Genomic DNA, 15,363 nt, shown 5'->3' on the forward strand with positions numbered 1-15,363 from the left:
AGGCAAGTGTCCTTCCACAAAGCTACCAATCTATAAAAAAATAAAAACAGAAAACAGAAATCAAATAACAAAGTTAAAATGGACCATAAAATGTTAACTAACACAAATATCTTAACTTTTCTGTTTATTTTAAAAAAAATTTTTTTTAACGTTTATTTTATTTATTTTTGAGACAGAGAGAGACAGAGCATGAACGGGGGAGGATCAGAGAGAGAGGGAGACACAGAATCTGGAACAGGCTCCAGGCTCTGAGCTGTTGGCACAGAGCCCGACGTGGGGCTCGAACTCACGGACCGCGAGATCATGACCTGAGCCGAAGTGGGACGCTTAACCAACTGAGCCACCCAGGCACCCCTCTGTTTATTTATTTTTTTAACATTTATTCATTTTGGGGAGACAGAGACAGAGCACGAATGGGGGAGGGGCAGAGAGAGGAGACACAGAATCTGAAGCAGGCTCCAGGCTCCGAGCTGTCAGTACACAGCCCAACGCGGGGCTTGAATTCACAAACCGTGAGATCATGACCTGAGCCGAAGTTGGATGCTTAACTGACAGAGCCACCCAGGTGCCCCTTAAGTTTTCTGTTTAAAAGTTTTAAAGTTCTTTTCAGAAAAGCAGTTTTTATATGAACCAAAATTAGGAGTTAGTACTTGTTAACTGAATCTGTTAAGACTTACTGTGTGAACTTCACTAGTAGGTGTAAATTTCAATTTGCATAACCTAGCACTACAGAAACCAAAATGCTGAGGGGAGAATGCTGGAAAATATACAGGTACATTTCAGTCCTTTTCCAAAAACTAGTAGAAAAACTATAATTATGAAAACAAAATTCAGGGCTGGTACTTGACCAAATTTTTGCCTCTTTGATTTGTGTGCCACATGTTTTAAAATTCACATGCTTTATTCCCTAAATAAATGAAATGTTCTCAGACTAGTACAAATCCTATGTTTCCTACATAACCACATAGACATGTAGTCAAGCCTCAGCAATATGGCACTGAGTTATTCTGGATCCAGGCAATGAGTTTTTGACAAGCATTAGGCTTTTCTTATTCAGACAACTCAACCTTATTTTTTTAAAGCAGCGTAAGTGGTCTAAATTTTCAACATTTCTGAAAGATCTTATATCTTTTCCTGTATTTTGCTCGACAAATATTTATGGAACCCCTACTACATGCCATGTGCTATGCTAGACGCTGCACATATGTTAATTTTGAGTCACCTGTGATGAGACATCCAGGGGAGAAGGCTACACTATGATATACGTTTGTGGGGCATCTAAATATGGGTGGTAGCTCAGCATGTAAAAATGAGCAAGACCACCTATAGAAAGTGGAATTAAATTTTTTTAAGTTTTATTTATCTAAGTAATCTCTACACCCAATGACGGGCTCAAACTCATGACCCCGAAAGTCACGTGCCCTTCTGACTGAGCCGGCCAAGAACCCCCAGAAAGTGGAATTCTAGGCTGGGAATGAGTATTATAGAAATATTCTAGAGCCCAGGCTCTCCTATCCCTCCAGCAGGCAAGTTTATTACACCAAACTAAATTCAATAACAGCTGTGAAAAATCCAGCTCATTTCTTTTATTGGCCAATATTGCAAACTACTGTTTTTTCTGGAGGCTATTAGGGGACATACACTGAGAAAGTATAACAAATATCTAGAAGTTCATATTCATCATCAGTCCATCAAAGCCAGGGCTTGGAAAGAGAAGAACTCACCTGGTTTCCTCTTTGATCTACAGATCCTTTGTAGCATATGAGGAGAGGGCCAATGAGTCCTGAAGCTAGATCTCTCTCTGGATTAATGAAGCTCGAGTAATATCGAGTCAGGCACCGAGGATCTGATTTAGTCGGCCCATCTTCTACAGTCACTGTCCATTTATACTTGAATATCTCTCCTGGCATAATTGGCATATCTTTCAAATGTTTCATACCTATCCATACCCAAACCACAAAATCTCTTGATTAGATTATAACAAACCACATTTTAGTAAATCATGTTGTTATTTCAAGGGCTCTACAAATTTATATGTACATACCACGTTTCTTAATAAATTGAAACTAAATTTTCACCTATTATAAGTTTAAGATTCATGCAATTGTTCTACAGTAAAAGTGGATCCAGGACTTCAAGTTATATTACAAAGCTGTAGTGATTAAAACAGTATGGTACTGGCACAAAAACAGACATATAGATCATTGGAACAGAATACAACATCCAGAAATGAACCCACAACTATATGGTCAATTAATCTTTGACAAAGCAGGAAAGAATATCCAATGGGAAAAAGACTGTCTCTTCAACAAATAGTGTTGGGAGACCTGGACAGCAACATGCAAAGCAATGAAACTGTACCACCTTCTTACACCAGACACAAAAAATAAATTCAAAATAGATTAAAGAGCTAAATGTGAGACCTGAAGCCTATAAAAATCCTAGAAGAGAGGACAGGCAGTAACCTCTTTGACATTGGCCATAGCAACTTTCTTCTAGGTAAGTTCTCTGAGGCAAAGAGATGAAATAAAAAATGGACTGTTGGGACCTCATCAAGATTAAAAAGCTTCTGTACAGCAAAGGAAACACTCAACAAAACGAAAAGACAATTGATGCAATGGGAGAAGATATTTGCAAATGATTTAACAGATAAGGGGTTAGTATACAAAATCTATAAAGAACTTATCAAACTCAACAGCCAAAAAGTGAATCATCCAATTAAAAAATGGACAGAAGACATGAATAGACACTTCTCCAAAGAAAACATCCAGATGGCCAACAGACACATGAAAAGATGCTCAACATCACTCATTATCAGGGAAATACAAATCAAAACCACATTCAGATACCACCTCACACCTGTCAGAATGGCTAGTATCAAAAAGAAAAGAAATAATGGGTGTTGGAGAGGAGGTAGAGAAAGAGGAGCCCTCTTGCACTGTTGGTGCAAATGCAAACTGGTGCAGCCACCCTGGAAAACAGTATGGAGGTTCTTCAAAAAATAAAAATAGAGGGGCGCCTGGGTGGCGCAGTCGGTTAAGCGTCCGACTTCAGCCAGGTCACGATCTCGCGGTCCGTGAGTTCAAGCCCCGCGTCGGGCTCTGGGCTGATGGCTCGGAGCCTGGAGCCTGTTTCCGATTCTGTGTCTCCCTCTCTCTCTGCCCCTCCCCCGTTCATGCTCTGTCTCTCTGTCCCAAAAATAAATAAACGTTGAAAAAAAAAATTAAAAATAAAATAAAATAAAATAAAATAAAAAAATAAAAATAGAACTACCCTATGATCCAACAGTTGCACTACCGGGCATTTACCCAAAGGATACAAAACACTAATTCAAAGGAATACATGCACCCCTATGTTTATAGCAGCATTATTGACAATTGCCAAGATATGAAAGTAGCCCAAGTGTCCACTGATAGATGAATGGATAAAGAAGATGTGATGTGTGCATGTGTGTGTGTGTGTGTGTGTGTGTGTGTGTGTGTGTAAAATGTAATATTATTCAGGTATAAAAAAATGAAGTCTTGCCACTTGCAAAGAGATGGATGGAGCTAGAGAGTATTATGCTAAGTGAAATAAGTCAGAAAAAGACAAATACCATATGGTTTTACTCAAATGTGGAATTTAAGAAAACAAAAAAAAATAGGGGAAGAGAGAGAGAAAGAGAGAGAGAGAGAGAGAGAGAGAGAGAGAGAGAGAGAGAGAAACAGACTCTTAACTACAGAGAACAAACAGATGGTTACCAGAGGGGAGGGGAGGGGATGGATGAAATAGGTGATGGGGATTATGAAGTGCACCTGTCGTATGAGTGCTGGGTGATGTATGGAAGTGTTGAATCACTAAATTGTACACTAATATAACAGTGTATGTTAACTAACTAGAATTAAAATAAAAACTTTAAAAAGTGAAAAAAAGAACTTAACAGGTCTGGGGCACCTGGGTGGGTGGCTCAGTCGGTTGAGCGTCCGACTTCAGCTCAGGTTATGATCTCGTGGTTCGTGGGTTCAAGCCCCACATTGGGCTCTGTGCTGACAGCTCAGAGCCTGGACCCTGTTTCAGATTGTGTGTCTCCCTCTCTCTCTGCCCCACCCCCAATCATGCTCTGTCTCTCTAAAATAAATAAGTGTTAAAAAAATTTTAAAAAAGAAATGAGCAGGTCTGTCCACCATTACATAGAATAGATATTATTAAATGTTTATAATAAATAACTGAAAATCTATGAAGAAGAAAAAAATACCAAGTGCTTAAAGAAATAGAGACATCAAAACCACAGTGGTAAGCTACAGTTGGTAATCCAGTTGACTCTGAGAATTTCAGGCCTGAATATATTCCAAAGGACTGCTCACTGAAGTTTTTTTTATGTTTATTTATTTTTGAGACAGAGAGACAGAGCATCAGTGGGGGAGGAGCAGAAAGAGAGGGAGACACAGAATCCAAAGCAGGCTCCAGGCTCTGAGCTGTTAGCACAGAGCCTGACGTGGGGCTTGAATTCAGGAATGGAGAGATCATGACCTGAGCTGAAGTGGGACTCTTAACTGACTGAGCCACCCAGGCGCCCCTGCTCACTGAAGTTTTAACTCACATATTGTATAAAGAGATGTGGTATCCAAATAATGTTGCAACAAACATAGGAGTACATATATCTTTTCAAATTAGTGTTTTCATTTCCTTTGTGTAGATACTCAATAGTGGAATTATTAGATTATATGGTGTTTCAATTTTAAATTTTTTGAGGAACCTCCACACTGTTTTCCACAGTGGCTGTACCAATTTACATTCCTAACTAATAGTATATGTGGGTTCCTTTTTCTCTACATCCTCTCCAACACTTGTTATTTTTCATCTTTTTTATTTTAGCCCTTCTAAGATATAAGGTGATATCTCATTTTGGTTTTGATTTGCATTTTCCTGATGATTAGTGATGTTGAGCATCTTTTCATGTGTCTGTTGGCCATCTGTATCTCCATTCTTTGAAAAAATGTCTACTCAGGTTCTCTGCCCATTTTTTTTAATTGTATTATTTATATTTTTGGTGTTGAGTTGTAGAAGTTCTTTATATGTTTTGGATATTAACCCCTTATTGGGTATATCATTTGCAAATATCTTGTCCCATTCAGTAGGTTGTCTTTTTGTTTTGTTGATGGTTTCCTTTGATGTGCAGAAACTTTTTATTTTGATGTAGTTCCAACAGTTGTTTTGCTTTTGTTTCCCTTGCCTGAGGCTGAATAAAAAAACACAGGAAACAGTAAGTATTGGCGAGGATACGGAGAGAAAGGAACTCTCATGTACTGTTGGTGGGAATACAAAGTGGCATAGCTACTGTAGAAAACAGTATGGAAATTCCTCAAAAAGTTAAAAATGGAATTACCATATGATCCAGTCATTCCACTACTGTGTATTTACCCAAAGAAAATGAAAACACTAATTGGAAGATATATGCACCCCTATGTTTATTGCAGCATTATTTACAATAGTTAAGATATGGATGCAACCCAAGTGCCCATCAATTAAATGAATGAATAAAGAAGATGTGGTACACACACACACACACACACACACACACACACACACACACAATGAATTATCACTCAGCCATAAAAAGGAATGAAATCTTGCCATTTTCAATGACATGGATGGAGCTAGAGAGTATATAATGTTATGGCACCAAAACAGACACATAGACCAATGGAATAGAATAGAAACCCCAGAACTAGACCCACAAACATATGGCCAACTCATCTTTGACAAAGCAGGAAAGAACATCCAATGGAAAAAAGACAGTCTCTTTAACAAATGGTGCTGGGAGAACTGGACAGCAACATGCAGAAGGTTGAAACTAGACCACTTTCTCACACCATTCACAAAAATAAACTCAAAATGGATAAAGGACCTAAATGTGAGACAGGAAACCATCAAAACCTTAGAGGAGAAAGCAGGAAAAGACCTCTCTGACCTCAGCCGTAGCAATCTCTTACTCGACACATCCCCAAAGGCAAGGGAATTAAAAGCAAAAGTGAATTACTGGGACCTTATGAAGATAAAAAGCTTCTGCACAGCAAAGGAAACAACCAACAAAACTAAAAGGCAACCAACGGAATGGGAAAAGATATTCGCAAATGACATATCAGACAAAGGGCTAGTATCCAAAATCTATAAAGAGCTCACCAAACTCCACACCCGAAAAACAAATAACCCAGTGAAGAAATGGGCAGAAAACATGAATAGACACTTCTCTAAAGAAGACATCCGGATGGCCAACAGGCACATGAAAAGATGTTCAGCGTCGCTCCTTATCAGGGAAATACAAATCAAAACCACACTCAGGTATCACCTCACGCCAGTCAGAGTGGCCAAAATGAACAAATCCGGAGACTATAGATGCTGGAGAGGATGTGGAGAAACGGGAACCCTCTTGCACTGTTGGTGGGAATGCAAATTGGTGCAGCCGCTCTGGAAAGCAGTGTGGAGGTTCCTCAGAAAATTAAAAATAGACCTACCCTATGACCCAGCAATAGCACTGCTAGGAATTTATCCAAGGGATACAGGAGCACTGATGCATAGGGCCACTTGTACCCCAATGTTCATAGCAGCACTCTCAACAATAGCCAAATTATGGAAAGAGCCTAAATGTCCATCAACTGATGAATGGATAAAGAAATTGTGGTTTATATACACAATGGAATATTACGTGGCAATGAGAAAAAATGAAATATGGCCTTTTGTAGCAATGTGGATGGAACTGGAGAGTGTGATGCTAAGTGAAATAAGCCATACAGAGAAAGACAGATACCATATGGTTTCACTCTTATGTGGATCCTGAGAAACTTAACAGGAACCCATGGGGGAGGGAAGGAAAAAAAAAAAAAAGAGGTTAGAATGGGAGAGAGCCAAAGCATAAGAGACTGTTAAAAACTGAGAACAAACTGAGGGTTGATGGGGGGTGGGAGGGAGGAGAGGGTGGGTGATGGGTATTGAGGAGGGCACCTTTTGGGATGAGCACTGGGTGTTGTATGGAAACCAATTTGTCAATAAATTTCAGAAAAAAAAAATAAAAAAAAAAATAAAGTAAGGTTATTTCTTTTTAAAAAAAAAAAAAAGAGAGTATATAATGTTAAATGAAAAAAGTCATTCAGAGACAAATACCATATGATTTCACTCATATATGGAATCTAAGAAACAAAACAAAAGAGCAAAGTGAAAAAGAGAGGGAGAGAAACCAAGAAACAGACTCAACCATAGAGAACAGACTGATGGTTACCAGAGGGGAGTTGGATAGAGGGATAGGTGAAGTAGGTGATGGGGATTAAGGAGTGCACTTGTTGTGATGAGCACCAGGTGTTGTATAGAAGTGTTGAATCACTATATAGTAAACCTGAAACTAAGATTACACTCTTAACTATACTGGAATTAAAATTTAAAAATAAAATTTAAAAAACATTGAGACACCTCTTTTCACCCACAAGATTGGCAGGATTTTTAAAAACTGTCCATGTCTAGATATCAATAATGTGGGAAATTACACTTTCATATATGACTGGTAGGACTGTGAATTATAACTTTATTTGGGGGCAAAAGTCTGGCTATCTATTAAAAATAAAAATATGTATACTGTGACTTAGAAATTCCAGTTTGAGGTCAGTGAACTTCAAGATAGGTCAATAGAAACTATCCAACCTACAGATGAGAGGGAGAAAGAAAAAAATATGATGAAAACATTAAGGTATGTAGGACAACACCAAGAGGTCAAACATTCTTGTAATTAGAGACCTGGGAAAGGGGATAGAGAATAGGGTAAAAAATTTATTTAAAGAAATAATGACCACAATCTTTCCAAATTTGTAAAAACAAATGTACAGATCCTGGAAGATCAGTAAACCCCAAACAGGATAAATATGAAGAAAATCACAGCCAGAGAAAAATAACCTCCAGGGGAAGAATAATTCAATGGAATAAAAACTCAGCTATTACGAATGCCAGAAGATTGTCAAATAATATTTGGAAAGTACTAAAAGGAAAAAAAAAAACACCTCTGAACCCAGAATTCTATGTCCGGCAAAATTAGCCTTCAAAAGTGAAGACAAAATAAAGACATTTTCAAATAAGATAAAATGAAGAGAATCTATTTCCAGCATACTTGCACCATAAGGAATGCTAAAGGAAATTCTTCAGATTGAAGAGAAGTGATCTGAATGGAAGTGCTGCATTGGTAATAGTAAATAGGTAAATATGAAGGAATATTTTTTCCTCATAATTGTCTAAAACTACATATGACCATTTAAAGCAAAAAATTATAGCATTTTCTTATGTGTATTGGTAAGTATATAGATGTAGTCCATATGGAAATTATAGCATACAGGATAGGGGGGTGATAGATGTGTCTACATCATACATAGCAGCTGGGGCGAAGGCCAGTATAATGTTAGTGCTGTTGAGGCTATGACCTCATCCATATCTACAGGTAAGCGAACTTAGGTGACTGAGGTGACACTTACCTTTAGGCAATCTCCCTGAGTACAAAGGACTGACGTCAGTGATTCCATGAGGGTAGATGTTATATGGTCGGCTTGCTTGATTTTTAAATATAATCTGCAAGTAAAAGTGAAATAAAAGACCAAGTCTTAAAAGGGCCAGGATCAACCAGTGTGGCCCATCTCCAGAAGACAAAAGCTGCCTTATGTCCATACTGTAGGGGTTTGAGCCCACATAAAGCTCAAAACATTTGTTCTTTCTGTATAACTGCTCAGATAGTCACTTAGCTTTTTCACTAAAGGCCCCTTTCCATTTCTTTACAGTTATTTCACTTGTTCAGGAAGTATTCTTTGCACCTTCTCAAACTAATTGAAATTGAATGTCTGCTGAGGACACTGCTTCTTCTCAGCCTTTTCCCACCATTTGGGCCCTAGTTCCCCAACAGCTGAGAGGAAAACAGTGACTCAGGTGATAAAATTCTTCACTGAATGAGCAGGGACGACTAGGATGACAGCACTCTCAACTGCCCCAGGATATATGCTGGCAATCATTCCCCTAGCTTAGGGCCCCCTGATATACATATGAAGGGTCTCATGACTACTAAACGATAATAAATGGAGTTTCCCTAGCAACAGCTAGCCCCTTAAGGTCCTGGAAACCTTGTTTCCAAAATTTCTTAGAGACTTACTCTATCCCTGACCCCCACCGAACCTGAGGGTATATAATCAGTTACCCATTACAACCCCAGTGCAGCTCTTCCTGCCCACAGGTCCTGTCCACATGCTTTAATAAAGTCACATTTTTGCACCAAAGGCGCCTTCAAGAATTTTCTTGGCCATCAGCTCTGGACCACCCCACCATCACCCTAAAACTTCATTACTGTTAGGTTTTCCTAGAAATTCACCTTCCCACTTACTTAGTTGACTAATATCTGTTTCCAGATTCTCACTGTCAAGTGCTTCTGTTTTCACTGAGAAAAGAGAGTACTCACCCTCCCGCCATCAAATCTACCCACCTATGTGCATATATGGCCACATTCCCTCCTGCGAAAATCACCTCCTATCTAATGACAACATCTCTTCTGTTGTACTACTACACAATAAGGCTGCAGCATCTTCCATTATGAAAACTTCCTTTTGGAACAGAATAGTCACTTAACTGACTAAGCCACCCAGGTGCCCCAATATACTCATATTTTTAAAACAAATTTATAGTCCACATTTATCTGTGTAACATTTATGATTTTTAGATGATCATATCCATTGGAGACAAGGCTAAATTATGAAGCTTTTAGATACTCAAAATTCTCCAGACTTTGTCTTCTGACCCAACCTTGTATCTCCTCCTCAACTTACCAACAGTGTGTCTCCAACTTCTCCATAAAGTAAAGGTCCTAGGATTCCTGATTCATACTGAATAGCTTCACGAGTCTTAAATGTTTCATCTGTGTATGCCATAAATCGAACTTTTTTGTACTTCCTACCAATCCGCTGAGGACCACTGTTCAAATATAGATGTTTATAACTTCTGCATGAGACACAAATAGATGACACGTTGGGATGCAGAGTTCTAGGTAGGGACAGGTGGCTAAAATCCAGCTCTAAAACAGCTCATGAGATTTAATCAAGGGAAGGAGGGAGAAAAATACAAGTATCCCTGATACTTAGCTATGTTAATAGGGCTATATTATTTGATTCCATATCTGTACTTAATCCCAACCATGGCTTGAGGATTTGTTGTTTTGAATAATTGGGAAGAACTTTTTGAAAATGAGGAAGAGTTCATACCAAGAGTCAAAGATGCTTACCTGTCAATGGGGGTGGGGGTCGAGGGAGCATAGTCCCAGTCCTCCTCTTCGGCGGCAATATAGTGGATCCAAGTTTTAGGATGCTTCTTGGCAACTGAGCGGATTTGAATAAAGGGAGAAGGGCTGTCGCCATCAAACCTAACCATGTCCATGTCAGAATCATAAAGATCATCATCATAATCTTCCTCTTTTTCGTTAGTTTTCATCCGTAGCTGGGGTTCCTCTGGGCAGCTATCTACTTTGACATAAGCTTCCATGCCATCTGGAGTCAGACAAATCAAACAATGTCAGATTCCTACAAGACTCTGGCCTTCAAGACCCTCTCCTAAGTGTTTTCTTCTCCACGCCAGTACTCTTCTTTGCCACTCTCCTACAGGGATTACCTCCCCCATAGCTGTTCCTTGTTGCTTTCTTCCTATATGGTCTTTGTACTCACTGTTTCCCTTCAGCCAGACTCTCCTCCAATCTATGTTTTATCCCTTTTCCAACACTCACTCATTTGCTCTTACAATATATATGAATATTTCCCTTGTGGTATTGGCTCTGAGCCTATCACTCCCCAACTCCCAAATTATAAACGAGCAGACTTGACACACTGAGTATTTTCAGCATGTGGTTGCCTAGGTCAGGCCAACTCCCCACTCCTCCAGTTACCTATGATTTCTATATGTATTCCATTGAATCATGATACAAACCACCGATTTAATAAGTTTATCAGGAAAAATGTCAGTATAGATATAAATTTCAAGAAACATTCCAAGTTCATAAAAACATGGAAAGGTACAACTCAGAGCTAAGGAAATATGTCATATATTTTAAGAGCATGTCTGTCTGTGACTAGTTGTGAGCCCTAAAGCAATCTCATCTCTGGCTTTAAAAATGTGGATGGCAATACCTCCTTCCCAGTCTATGCCACAGGCTGTTCTGAAGCTCAATCCAAAGAAGGGGGGCCTGTTTACTGGGTGATGGGGAACAGGGTAGCTCTCAGGAGCGGCAGACAGCTAGTCTTTAAACTAGTTCATGTGGCTTCAAACGTTATTTATTCTAGGTCTACAGATGAAAAGTTTTATCTGAGTTCCAACAAGACAAAGCATTTTTCTGCAAAATGTGGATTAAAATCAGTGGAAACAAGTCAAAATAATAAAACAAAACATAAACCCTTCAAAGTAGATAGTGACCAACCTGCATACAAATAAATAACCTATTCCTGTTGTGTGCCCAGTAGGATATCCTTTGCCCCCTAATGTCTTATCAAAAGTCCCCCAAACATGATGTAACAGATGGGGAAAAGAGGTCCCATTCTTCATCATTATAAAGGACTATAGACAAGGCCACTCACTGAACATAAGGGGGAAATAGTGGAAGTGTGGCAAGATCCAATCTCTTCTCCAAGGCAAACAAGGAATCTGAAGAGAGCATTAATACAAGAGTGGTAGGAACAAACGAGTGCTGAGTGCTGTTAGACATGAAACATTAGGCCTCCTCAACATGTTTCTCCAACAGCCCTCAATAGCCACAAGAGGGGATTAGGCAAGGAGTGATGTTACATTGATGCAAGTTGAGGAGTTAGTGGAGTAAACACACAAGACGGCAAATGGGGGTGGGATGATCGTGTTATATGAATTTTCACAGGCTGTAGCTCCCAATGAGGTTACATTAACAATAATTTGAAAGTGTAAGCACTGTTGCCCCAACTCACTTAGATGGGACCTTTGGCCCTTCGCAAAGTCCTCATCAAGACGTCTTCGAAAACCTCATGTGGTGTGTCACCTATGCTTGGCAACTTCCACCCGCAGTGTGTCACCTCCTACCAGGTGCTAACAGAGCACCTCCGTGTACACCAGGAGTGTGGGCTTTCATGCTGAGAACTGCAGTATCGTCTTGTCTTTGCTATTTACTGCTCTCGGCATCACTACTGCTATCCTACAACTTAGGTGACTTATTTCCTTACATTTCTCATAAAACATCTCTTCGGCTATGACCTGCAATGTCTCTCTCCATGGTGTTGAGGCCTAGTTAATGGGATCAGGCTGGGAAACCAATACTGTACTGTCTTCCTCCCTTTCACCACAGCATTCATTCCTAAAATATCTCCCCTCCCTCTATCATAGTCATTTAGACTAAAAATTCACCAGTACTACTAACACTCAAGCCCTCTTACGTTCAAGGTGAAATCTTTACTCTGAAAACTGACAACTAGGGCACCTCAGTTGAGTTCTAACATAATCTTATACTGGACAGTGGACACTAAAAGAAGAGCTGAATATGTATAGTACTAATTTTTAAGATCAACAGATATTACCATGCTGGTGGGAAGAGATGTGACAAAACAGTAGAAATTGGCCAAGGTCCATCAGGAATGTCTGAGCAGTGAGGAAAGTTATTGGTGAGATCTCCAAGGAGGCCTGGCGGTGGTTTCTGATGAGAAATGTGTGACCTTCAAGAAAAATTGAGTGCACTTCGGGAGTGGTGCCCATTCCAATCACATGCCAATAGACTGATTTCTTGTGGCATCCAGTCAGACCTATAAAGTAGAAATAAGATAGTTATGGTCAGCAAGTAGAGAATTTGAAAGGGAAAATGCTGTCTAGGATAGGATGGACAAACTGACCTTCAAATTTTATTACTGACTTGGAATAAAACTTTCCAAGGAGGCTAGGGTACTGCCAAATCAACAGCTCTTGCCAAGGTCACCCACCAGTGAGTGCCATGCTGCTAAATCCAATGGACCATTTTCAGCCACCTGCACTTGCTGACCATTCATTCCTTCTTGAAATTCTCTTCCTCCCTCGATCTCTGTGCCAACACCTCTCTGGTCTTTGTTCCCCTGTTGTTTAGACAGCTCCTTCTGTCTCCTTTCCTGACTCCTCAGTAAATTACAGATCACCTAGGATTCACCCCTAGCCCTTATTCTCTTATTGACCAATATTTTCTCCTTGAAAAATATCAAAATTATTCTTTTTACTATGCTCACTTCTCACATCCAACCTGATACCAGTTATGGCAATATAATTAATAACACTAATATTTACTGAGCACTTATTTTATACCAAACACTATCCAAACTATTTTACAAGTAACTCATTCACTCCCTCCAGTAACCATATGAATGTAGAAACTTTTGTTATCAGGAGAGGAAACCAATGCCCAGAGAGGTTAATTAACTTGCTCAGATTGGAACCCAAGCAGCCGTATGCTTAGACTCACACTGTTAACTACTAGGGCACAGTTTTCTCGTATTTTGGCGCCCGAATCTTCCAAATATATCTATTTTTCACCATCATCACTATCCCCACCATCTTAATCCAAGCTAGCTACCATTATCTCTTGTCTCTGTGTCAAGTCCCAACTCTCTAGTAAGTCCTAGAAAGCCCTGAATGGTATTGCCAATTTAAGTTTCCTGCTTTTGTTTGTGACCTGTTTGTCCCAGGGGAAGCTTAAACATCTTCTCTTTGTTCTCTGAAATTCCACAATCATAATTTTTTGTGGGAGTCTTTTTAAATATTATGCTACTGGGAAATTTTTATATGAGGACTCAAATACTTTCATCTATCATTTTTTTGATTTCTGAAATCTGTTTTAAACTGTATTCTCAATCTCTTTTCATTTTCATTTCTGGGAGATTTTCTCTATTCTAACTGCCTTCTATTGAGTTTGTATTTTGAAAACCATATTCCTCATTTTTGTGAGTATACCCTTATTTGGTTATTTCTTTTTCATAAAATCCCATTATTACTTTATTGATGCAGTATCTTCTTGAATCTTTATGAAAATACTAAGTAGACCTTTTGACAAGTTTTGTTCAGTTCTAAGGATTATCTCTTTTTCTTCTGGGATTATTATTTTATTTATCTCTGCAAAACCCCTTCATATTTCAGGCTTTCCTTAAATATTTGTTCATCCTTGGCCCCATCTATTTTAAGCAAAAGGAAAGAGAAATCTGTGAGCTCTGTGTACATGGGCAGGCCTTCATTTTTAGGTGACTGGAAAAAGAATCAGCCACTTCAGTTTAAGACCCCACCAGACACCAGAATTCAGTGGGCTTTCCTCTGGGCATACGGAGCTGTCTGAAGACAACCAGAGGAGAGAGCTGTGGTGGTAAGTGAGGAAGATCCTGAGGATTCTTGAGCACAAATGGACATACCTGGCAGAGACCTGTTGACATAGCCGTTGACCGTGTGCATTTCATGCTGGGCCTGAGCAGATGAGTGCCAGCTTTTTCCTGAGGAGAGAGGAGGCAAATACAAGGCTAGCTCAGTGTCTGTCTCACGAATGACGCTCCATTTCTCCTTCCCTCCGTCCCATGCTGTGAGCAGTCTTTGCCCCCAATCAGTAAGAAAAAGGGAGAAGACAATTACTAAAAGGCAGACATTTCTTGCTCAAATTGATGGTCTCTCCTTATATTTGTCTGACAGTAGATGGGAAGGGATGATGACAAGTGATAACGAGAAGGGAGAATATTGGTTAGTTTGTGCCATGAGGATTTCACTCTATTCATTCACTGACTTATTTGAAAGGGAGCAGACAGGGGTGCCTGGGTGGCTCCCTTGGTTACAGTTAAGCATCCGACTTTGCCTCAGGTCATGATCTCGTGGTTCGTGGGTTCCAGCCCCACATCATGCTCTGTACTGACAGCTCAGAGCCTAGAGCCTGCTTCGGATGCTGTGTCTACCCTTCTCTCTCCCTCTCCCCTGCTTGTGCTCTGTCTCTCTAAAATAAATAAACGTTAAAAAAATTTTAAAAAGGAGCAGATGAAAATCATCGTAGAAAAGGACTCTCAGTCCCTGTCCCTGTCCTAATTGCTTCATTCAGATTGTAGTAATGAAAACCCAAAAACCTGAAAGCTTGCCCACCTCCCCTCTGAAATTAATGAGTGAAAGCACTGTAAATATTATCATGGCACAGCCATCTCCCTGAAGTTGCCCCTTTGTATAAAGGACTAGCAGCTAATACTGAAACTTTCTGAAGCACCCAGCCTTTGTGGGTAATTCTCCTAAGTTCATTTATCTGTTCATCTACTAATTTCTTCATTCATCCAAACGCATTTACTGAGCACTTCTGAGTGCCAGGCACTGTGGACAGAGAAGACA

At 39.6% G+C, this 15,363-nt stretch overlaps 1 protein-coding gene across 9 annotated transcripts in view; it reads right to left on the minus strand.

Moving 5' to 3' along the window:
- Positions 1 to 15,363, minus strand: part of F8 (coagulation factor VIII) — a 133,142-nt gene that overhangs the window by 65,599 nt on the left and 52,180 nt on the right. For all 9 annotated transcript variants that reach the window (XR_007149785.1, XM_047847687.1, XM_047847691.1 and 6 more), the window contains 6 exons: positions 14,418 to 14,495; positions 12,576 to 12,797; positions 10,274 to 10,535; positions 9,822 to 9,993; positions 8,490 to 8,583; positions 1,725 to 1,939 (listed from right to left, as the gene is read on the minus strand). Coding sequence is in view for 8 of the 9 variants with exons in the window: in XM_047847687.1 (XP_047703643.1) it covers positions 1,725 to 1,939; positions 8,490 to 8,583; positions 9,822 to 9,993; positions 10,274 to 10,535; positions 12,576 to 12,797; positions 14,418 to 14,495 (1,043 nt within the window). In the remaining variant the exon portion in view is untranslated. The remainder of the gene's footprint in view (positions 1 to 1,724; positions 1,940 to 8,489; positions 8,584 to 9,821; positions 9,994 to 10,273; positions 10,536 to 12,575; positions 12,798 to 14,417; positions 14,496 to 15,363) is intronic.

This window comes from Prionailurus viverrinus, unplaced genomic scaffold, assembly GCF_022837055.1.
Source record: "Prionailurus viverrinus isolate Anna unplaced genomic scaffold, UM_Priviv_1.0 scaffold_49, whole genome shotgun sequence".
In the NCBI taxonomy this organism is placed as follows: domain Eukaryota; kingdom Metazoa; phylum Chordata; class Mammalia; order Carnivora; family Felidae; genus Prionailurus; species Prionailurus viverrinus.